The sequence below is a fragment of the Musa acuminata genome, chromosome BXJ2-2, assembly GCF_036884655.1.
Source record: "Musa acuminata AAA Group cultivar baxijiao chromosome BXJ2-2, Cavendish_Baxijiao_AAA, whole genome shotgun sequence".
NCBI classification, from domain to species: Eukaryota; Viridiplantae; Streptophyta; class Magnoliopsida; order Zingiberales; family Musaceae; genus Musa; species Musa acuminata.
Window position 1 is genome coordinate 32,221,944 of NC_088339.1, and position 9,425 is coordinate 32,231,368.

General features: G+C 39.7%; 1 protein-coding gene across 3 annotated transcripts; it reads right to left on the minus strand.

The window, feature by feature from the left end:
• Positions 1–1,608: 1,608 nt before the first annotated feature.
• Positions 1,609–3,638, minus strand: LOC135586505 (uncharacterized protein C24B11.05-like). Of its 3 annotated transcripts, XM_065096924.1 has the most exons (10): positions 3,462–3,638; positions 3,252–3,289; positions 3,071–3,147; positions 2,927–2,992; positions 2,761–2,858; positions 2,633–2,670; positions 2,461–2,548; positions 2,118–2,393; positions 1,978–2,043; positions 1,609–1,896 (listed from the first exon to the last, which is right to left on the minus strand). In XM_065096924.1, the coding sequence occupies exons 3-10, from the start codon at positions 3,129–3,131 to the stop codon at positions 1,741–1,743; spliced, it is 849 nt and encodes a 282-aa protein (XP_064952996.1). In that variant the 5' UTR covers positions 3,132–3,147; positions 3,252–3,289; positions 3,462–3,638; the 3' UTR covers positions 1,609–1,740. The 3 variants fall into 3 exon arrangements, with proteins under 3 accessions (XP_064952996.1, XP_064952997.1, XP_064952995.1); XM_065096925.1 differs by lacking the exon at positions 3,252–3,289 and having other exon boundaries at positions 1,984–2,043; XM_065096923.1 differs by lacking the exon at positions 3,252–3,289 and having other exon boundaries at positions 3,462–3,636.
• Between the last annotated feature and the right edge of the window lie 5,787 nt (positions 3,639–9,425).

The window sequence follows — 9,425 nt, forward strand, 5'->3', positions numbered from 1 at the left end:
AAAGCCTGTAAGCGAAATCTTTATACTCGAGATAGATAAGATAATCGTATATAAACAAGTCCTACAATATATGAATTGTGAATACACCTCAAGGCAAAAGTTCCACCTTGACGCTAATTGTCAGAGAGATGAAATCGTTCTCAGACTGTAATCAATCATGGAACACGAACAGATACATATTTACCAGAACCCGGATCCCAATACCTTCGTCCAATTTCCAGCTCGACTACAAGAACGAGATGGACTATACAGAGAAAAGGAAACCAAGGTTTCAGAGCATTCGAAGTACCCGATGGGAGCGCGGTGAACAAGGACATGGGCTTGATCGGAGGAGGACGAGAAGCCGGAGGAGTTGACGGCGGCGGTGTTCGTGCTGATGTCCGACGCGAGGGATCGGAACCCTAACTTGAACTTCTCCATCGACGCCATCGACGAAGGAAAAGGGTCGCGTTCGGGTTAGGGTTTTACCGGCTCCGGCCGGACCTTTATATTTATGTGGCCAAATTGCATATATCTCCCTCTACAGTCACTATTTTCTGTATTGATCCCTTTATATATATATATATATATATATATATATATATAAGCAATAAATAAATAAATAAATTTAATTATTAAAAAAGAAAAGAGGTTGAGAATAATTTCATGTGTCCATTAGCACTATAAAATGAGGAAACTAATATTTTGATATGGCTTGGGATGAGTTTAAATAGAACAAAAAGTAATTATGGTTATTATCATAATTAAGGATATGCAGATAATGGTGGAGAGATCGGTGTGTGTGTGTGTGTGTTATGGTAAGGACGATCAAAATGAACCGATCATTTCAATCTAAATTTTCGTTAAGATTTTGAACTTAACCTTTATAATTTTTTGAAGAAGCTTACTGTTATGATCCGATCCGATGAGAGAACTCCATCGTAGCTAGTCTTTCCTCCCTCTTCTCATGCTCAGAGACATCTGCACATTCTTCCTTCTTCTTCTTCTTCTTCTTCTTCTTCTTCTTCTTCTTCTTCTTCTTCTTCTTCTTGTGTTGGGTCGGTCAGCCTTCTCATCTCTGAAACCGAGTCAAAGCATCAGTAACTTTTCAGATGGCAGGAAACGACGATTCCCACCATCACTGTCTCGTTGATCATGCGCAGTTTATTATACGTTTTGGCTTCTCCCACTAAATCTAGTAGCTTAGTTTTGAGCAATAAAATATATTGTCACAGATCTGATCTTATCGTTGATCTCATACTATTTCTCATTAGGGTAGTACAAGTATAGAATCTAAGCAGTGCTTGAGCTACACACACACACACAAAAAAAGAAATAATAGCATCAAGTCAGACCTTGTGAATTGAATATAGTAAATTAATAGTAAGATGTAATTATAGTAAAACTCAAGGAAGAACTAATAATATACAAGTTATGAGAACTAAGTTAATTATTCAACAAGATATCACTCATGAAACAACTTGATATTTAAGTCTCAAAGACAGAATGAGATGCTAAAAGCTTTGCATATATATCTCAATCTAGTCAGTTGTGTCACTGAACGTTGCTGACCAAGTTGATTTGGAGAAGCAGAAACTATTTCCATGGAGAATTATTTGCAAGTCTGCATGCATCAACATTTCCAGATAAGAAATCTTATTTCTGAACATTGAGTACAACATGTTCCAAGTAGCAGACAGGGTTCATCCATGTCATGCTGATGATCTCTTCTCCTCCTCTACCAGTGACTACATGCAAGAACTAAGCGATGGCAGATGTCTCCAGCGCGATCTTTCCTGAGTGAAGAACAAGCTCTGACTTCTCGCCCTCCTCCCACAGCTCAGGGAATGCCTCCTTCATGTTGTGGATGCTTTCCAGTGCGTGGTCTGCACCTTTGATCCTGCGCGAAGTGCCCACCTGAATCCACAACAAAGCACGAACTCCATTAGCGCTGAATTCAGCAACAAATGAACTCCTGAATTCAGCAACAAGATCTACCAGAACCGTGTGCAAGCCAATGTGTTTCCCTGACTGGATATTGCGAACACTGTCGTCGAAGAACATCTGCAAAAGAATTTGCTCGGGTCAGACCAAATTAAACAAGCACAACAATTTTATCCCGGTCTAAAGAATCTCACTGTTCTTTGTGGATCAATGCCAGCAACTCTGAGAGCATGCTCCATTGCATCCACTGATGGTTTGCACAGAACCGGTGTCTTGGGCAGTTCAACTCCATCAGTCGGATGAGAGAAGTGACCGACAATGTCGAATACTTCAGTTTTGCGTTCTTGATCAGAAGTAGATGGCGGCAAAGGATTAAGTGTCTCGAAGCATATGATTCCCTGGAAGCAGTCTTCGAGGCCAAGCCTTCGGAGGACTTCAGCAGCATGCACCTCATCAGCATTGGTAAATATCTGCATTGGGAACAAGAAGTTGCACTCAATCTGCATCATAATAGGATCCTGCATCGAAGTGACTTACGACTTTGCGAATTGGGAGGCTAAGAAGAAGATGCCTAAGAACAGGATCGGGCTTCAACTTTCCGTAAGGCAATCGTCCATGAACGAAGCTTTTGAGCAAACAAAATCTAGAGTTAGCTACAAGCATTGCTTTTTGCTGAAGTCGGTAAAACAAAGAGATTTAGGCTCAAAACCTGTGGTAATCATTATAGTCAAGTTCGTAGCCGATGGCCTGATCAACAACAGATAGAAATACAATCGATATGAGGGCACAGAATTATAATTCAAGTAATGCTCGAAACTAAAGCGAGTTTTTGCGTACTCGTAGTCCAGCCATCGTCGTGCCATAGTTCTTGTAAAGAAGATTACACAAGTCTGAAATCTTTCTTTCTTCGATTCCGAGTCTCTCGACCATGTAATCTGAATCATGAAAGGGAAGAGTTATTATACCTCAACAAGGGCTCGGAGGCTACGATGATGATATATACCTCCAATGTTCTTGAGGCACTCAGATGCGACGCCTGAGCTCAAGGGATAGAGCGTGTCATCCAAGTCTGTGTTCAAGAACATAAACTAGTCTTGTAAGCGAAATAAAAACATCGAAACCTTCGTAGGGAAATCCTTAAACATACCGAAGAGAAGACAATCGTATTTGGGACTCTGAACCTGTCTGAATCGGTCCTCATACTCCATCTCGATCGGTTGTAACCTTCACAGGTTACGAAGAACAGTTGAGAAAGGAATTGAGAATCAATCTACTGCAGAATTTTTCATTAAAGTTCATTGTTTTTTGTTCTTCAAATTCATGATTACGTTATAAACAAGTCATCGAAGAACAAAGACGATCATCTCTGCAGCCGATCCAAAGCAGAAACAAAATCGAAATTTTAGCTTCTCGGAATGATGAACCGAAGAGAAAAAGCTGATCTCGATCTAAATTTTTTCTTTTTGCAGATTTGAATTCGCAGGAAGAACAAATCCAACTTTAATCTCTCATCAAAGGCCAGGAAAGGGAGAAGCTACCTGATTCTGACAGAAGACAGAACTGGAACACAATGCAGGGGAGATCAATCGAGAGAAAGAGAAGAGGATAGAAGGATGAAGAGAGAGGCAAAAATTACGATCTTTCTCCCGTTCCACAGGAACAGGGAAATGGATGGGGCTGAGGGCGAGGAAGGGAGAGGGGGAAGAAGAGAGGTCGGGTGGCTTCCATTTAAATAGGCAATAGCATCGGCCCCCACTTTGTGGAAATTATGTCTACCGACCCGCCTGGATTCTTGTCTACCCAGCTGTCGGTATGTTATTGGGTGTCTTCTTGCTTGTGGATCCAGACGAGCAAACGAGATCGAATCTGGCTTCGATACGAGGCCGTCGAGTTGCGGAAGGCGGGTCTGGGGAGATCGGCGGCGTGGCGTGTCCGGCAAGGATCACTTGATGGGGCCCGCTCTGCTTCCTATGATAAGGTACGGAGTAGAGAGGGTACAATGAACACAGGTGGAGAAAGATGTGTTTGTCTTGTAGCGGATTGGATTGGCCTGCGTGACAGTTTAGGGTAAATAAATTAAGACCACGTTTCACTTGTCGACCCAATCATTAGCCAGATGTCAATGTAGTGGTTAAGCCACCGGCAAGGACAATAATTGGGGGGGAAGAGAGATGATGTGATACACGTGGCAAGTTGCGGTTTGCTTGTCGACTATATTTTTTTCCTGCAAGAAAGAAAAAATAAAAAGAAATAGCCACTGAGGCTACCAAAAACATGCGGAGAGAGAGAGAAAAAACACGACAACATCCAATAATGCAGCCAACTTTAACGTTGTTCAATCAAATTAGACGAACGAACGAGATGGACTGTGTCGATGGAACGTACCTTTAGTAGCTTTCCGACGTAGGATGCCCTGCATAGAATTTGCATTCAGGACACAAACAGACAACGAAAACTAATATGAGAGAGAGAGAGAGAGAGAGAGAGAGAGAGAGAGAGAGAGAGAGAGAGGTACAACTTGAACTCTCTTGTCACTCCGGAGTTCTTAGAGTAGAGGGCACAAACACCTTTCATTGCCATCAAACCCACTCGAACTTTGCCATCTAATTCACCAGTTTTCATGGTAACCCAGCTGGAATCTTGCAACCCTAAATCTTTAATTGAGACAGTTGGTGGTATCATATCACTCCAAAACCTGGCCATATGCTACTAAACAACAACTTGCAGCTGTTGATGCACACATGTTGTCATTTCTTTTCTTTAGATAATATGTATGATTAGTACTTGAATCATGATTGTTCTAAGCATATGTCAATCACAACCACTCTGATGTTCTTGATGTGAGATGATACTAATGTCCACAAGTAGAAGTAATCAAGTAGCAGATTGTAAACCAGTCCAAGACACCAAAGGCAAACAAGGTAGACTGGGACTTCCTATCACACTTGCAGTGGAGTATGTTTGACTCTAATTATTTGACTCTAACCCCTATTCAATCATAGAAGTTTGGTCGAGATTTCCAACCAGTAGAACATGAAATGCTGGATTTTAATGTCACTGATGGACTACCTGTTCTTTTAAAAGATATTTCAAGATGAGTTTAGGAACTTTAAAGCATAACAATTCTAATTTGACAGTGTAGAGGAACACTCATCCTCAAAGAATCATAAATGGAATTGTTTGGACATGTGTAGTTGCAGAACTGATCAATTCAAGATTGAAACATTGATGTGCAGCAGCAATCCAAATATCACTGTGCTAAAGATAAAGAAAGATTCTTAGAATGCTGTCAAAAAGTGAAAGGATTGATCACGTTTGTGTTTCTCATTGGCCAATAACAAGATGCAGATAAGAATTTTCAGGCAGGTAAAAATTGCTACAACATGAAGCATATAAGTGAATTAAAACTAGTTTTGTTCACAAATTCCAGCAAATATAAGCTAATGCTAGATTTTCCAGATGAAGATTGCTACAAACAATGTCAGAGTGAAGTTCTTGCTGATTAGATGTGTGAAAACTCACGAAACATGATGCAAGATCTAATAACTAAGATCAGAAATTTTCTTTTGTTGTTAGATAATGTACAAAACAAATGTAAAGAGTTAGGGCCATACTTGCTATTTAGTCAGCATATGTGTTCTTCCCGGGGACCAAACTCGGGTTTCACGTGCAGGAGCCTATGGTAAAATCCCATCAATAACTTCTTAAAGAACACAGTTGAATGATCGATAATATGTGGTTTAGAGCAATGTAGAACTCCACTAAATGATGAAATGCCATTGTCAGTTGTTTTCATTGAGGAGAAAACATTCCACAACCTCATTCTCATCGCCTGCTCCAGTCACAATAGTCTGCAGTTAAGGCACAGCAAAATGATTTGACAGTCAATCCACCAATTATTTTTAGCTCCATTCATTCTGAACAATCAGTAGGGATAGCATTGTCCACAACTAGTGCTTAACTTTCCATCGGGCAACATGGCAATAATTTGCACCTCAATCTCAATCTACCTGTTTCTTTCCCATCATCATACTACCTTCTGGAGTTGCATACGAGTTGGCATAAAGGAAATAAATGTGCTCAAACAACCTTTACCTGTTCATCAGGTGACAAGGCAGGGCATAATTCATGAAGTGTTATCACCTGAGTTGCTACCTGTTTTGTGATGTTTTAATCAAGAGAGCAGAAATATCATAAGATTTGAAGCTAAATATGAATGATAATAAAAGCTAAACTGCAATACTAGATGACAAAAAAATTCACTTAAACAAGAAAAGACATGAGAGGCACAAAAAATTGTACATTCCATTCACTAATTAACACAATGTATTTATAGAATTAAACTAAGAACAGAAGTCCAAGGCTCCTAAGAGTCTTCTTCTGAAGTTCCTTTGTCCAAGACCAAACTTTCTGAAGATTCATGCAACAAAAATTATGCACAAATAATCTCATAGATTGCTAAGATTAAACCGATAAAAATGAATAGAGTGAGAGTGATGTTTTTAATTAGGTAGAACATGGATGAAAAACCATTAAATTTATAAACAAGGACTATTGAAATTACTCAAAGACGCTCACAATTGAAGGGGAGTAAACCAAGAGCTGAAACCTGAATCCCCTAAGAGTCTTCTTCTACAGTTTCTTTGTCCAAGGCCAAACTTTATGATGATCCAACCACAAAAAAAAGAAGAAATAATCTCATAATTTACTAAGTCCAAATGGATAAGAATTGATGGAGTGAAAGTGATGTAATGAGATTTCTCTTAGTTAAGCTGAATATTGATATAAAACTACTCAATTGTGAATAAGAACCATAGAAACTACTCAAAGGATGCCCACAAATGAAGGGGAAGGTAACAGGCTTTTCAAAACTCAAGAAAGATGTAACTTATATAAATATTAAAAGACAAACGAATCTGACAGTATCCTGGGAGGAAGAAAATTTCAACCCGACCGATGTGAAACATTCAACTTCAAAGTACACACAGAATACTAATTTATTTTGAGTCTTAAAGAATTTGGTTTCATTGTGTTGCAATTTTACTCTGCTAATAATATGATTTTGACTCACTAGAAGCATTTCTAGAGGCTGTCAATATAAAATCTTAAAAAATATTTGCAGGAAGGCTTATTCCTCAAGTAAGTAAGATTATATGTTGTCTAAAACTGATTGCTCTTGCAACTGGCTTTCTAGAATGAGGCAAATTTATCATCGAGTGTGAGAGTCAATTGCTACCAAGCCGTCTACCTTGCTGATAGATGGGTACTTCCAAACCTGCAGATCATCTATGCTAGATTGCAGACCTGCAGAAAATGAACCATATAAGCCTGGAATAATGACATCAAAAGTTTTCACCACAAAAATTAGGCTTATAATATTAGTCGACTCCTGGTGTCCACACAGTTGAGCATGTTCCGCATCACAAGTGTTCCAGAAGTGGATGCACCAGTAAGTTGTTCCGCCTCCTGATGCAACAAGGCTGTGCCGACGGGGTGCTTGAGTAATGGTTTTAACTGAAGCTGTGTGCTCTATCAGTTTCAAGAGTGGCCTTTGAGAGCACTGGTCCCAAATTAAGAGCTGTTTCACAAGGAAACCAAAGGACCATTATGTATGATCTAGCAGTCCTAATGAACTGTATGCCACGGGACCATTTCAGTGCAGAGATGATTGAGTTAAACGCTGGACTGATTGTTATTGCCACCATAACCCAGCTCATGGCCATGATAGGTCCATTTCAATCCACAAACCTGTCATAGGCATAATGATTTATTTTCAAGATCAAAGGTGAGATCTCTCTGCTTATCCTTAAGGAGATATCAAATGAGTTTATTCTCAAAAGGCAAGCAAAACTTTTATCTTCTTCATTCATGAAAAGTTAGAAGCTAAAAGCTCGTTCATGCATGATGATTCTTTAGGACAAGTCAAAGCTAAAGTTATACAAACTAGTTACAGGCATGATGCTCAAAGGTGAGATCTATCTGCTTATCCTTGAGTAGATATTAGACGAATTTATTCTCAAAACCAAGAAAATGTTTTATCTTGTTCCTTCAATGAAATTTTAGAAGCTAAAACCTGGCACACGCATGATGATTCTTCTAGATAAGTAGAAGCCAAATGTTATACAAACCTGTTTACGGGCATGATGATTGATTTAGAGGATCTAAGGTGAGATCTATTTTATTATCTAAACTAAATACCAGATGAATTTATCCTCAAAGATAAAGTAAAAAAATTATCTTTCTTTATGCAATGAACTTTTAATCAAGGTTCACTGTACCGTACCGTACCGGCGTTTCGACCTGGGCTCGGTACGGTACGGTACCGATGTACCGGGCGGTACATCAGGGCATACCGAGCGGTACATCAGGGCGTATCGAGTGGTACGCCCTGGTGTACCGAATATTTTTTTATTTTTTCATACTGTAGCAGTGCTACAGTATAATACTGTAGCATTGTAGCGGTACCGGGCGGTCCGCGTACCGGTAACCTGTCGGACCGGTACGTACCGCCCGGTACGGACGATACGCTTCGGTACGGCAGACCTTGCTTTTAATAACATCCAATTCATTCCTGGAACATATTTGATGATATGTGATCATCAGATTTGACTATTTAATTTCAAGGCAAGAGTTCGTATTAATATATTGCTGCATATATGAAATAAAATATCAAAGCAACTAAATAGAGACAAAGACAATCTTGGTGCTATCGACAACTATGAATGTATACACGATCTACATTGGACCAATTTATGCAAATCCACATGTAGAAGATGAAAAAAAAAAAAAACCTATTGACCAAGAGAACTCTTAGTAAAATGTATCAGTTCTAGGAACCCAATAAATCTAATAACCAAATGACAAGTGTGGAATTTGCTGACTAACATTGCTCAAGATTCTCGGCTTTAATATCAGGTAACCTTGTTTCTCTAAATCAAACCAATTAATCCAAAGTAGCATGTGTACTGGCCACAAACTTCTGTCCACAAAGTGTTCAGCTACATTTTTGTGTTCAGAAAATAAACAGAAGCATCAGCATACCAGACATCTCCAAGAGCTGCTCCAATTGCAAGATGGGAGCCTTCCCTACTCCATTGGATTGCGCATACACCATCTCCATTACCCAAATCAAATCACAGAGTTTGTCACCTATAATCACAAGAAAAAAGTACTGGTTTGAATGTGCAGTACCTCCATTTTGGAACCATCAGAGAAGGATTCTTCTTCGCTACTATATCGAGCTAAATCGATGATGTGTAAGACCTTGCTTTTGGTTGGGTATACACACAAGTCCCCAATCCGACGGCTAAGTCATTCTGCGAGGACCAGTCGACCAGGTTCAGGAAGAAATCATCCTGATGTGGAGGATCGTCCACGACCTACAAGATAATGGAATGGAGAAGCTGTAGTTCTTCCTCACTTCGTGGGTCTTAGCAAGCACAAATGTTTTCCTTGTGCGGGTGTCTTAGGTATCTTCCTGGGAACGTCGTGGGACCCCACGT

Bases quoted from the DNA above. Each gene is read 5' to 3' on its own strand.
- LOC135586505 (XM_065096924.1), bottom strand. From the start codon at position 3,131: ATGGAGTATGAGGACCGATTCAGACAGGTTCAGAGTCCCAAATACGAT. The intron at 2,993-3,070 runs GTATGTTTAAGG...TCTTGAACACAG, and splicing joins ATACGATTGTCTTCTCTTCG to ACTTGGATGACACGCTCTAT. The intron at 2,859-2,926 runs GTATATATCATC...TTCATGATTCAG, and splicing joins GTGCCTCAAGAACATTGGAG to ATTACATGGTCGAGAGACTC.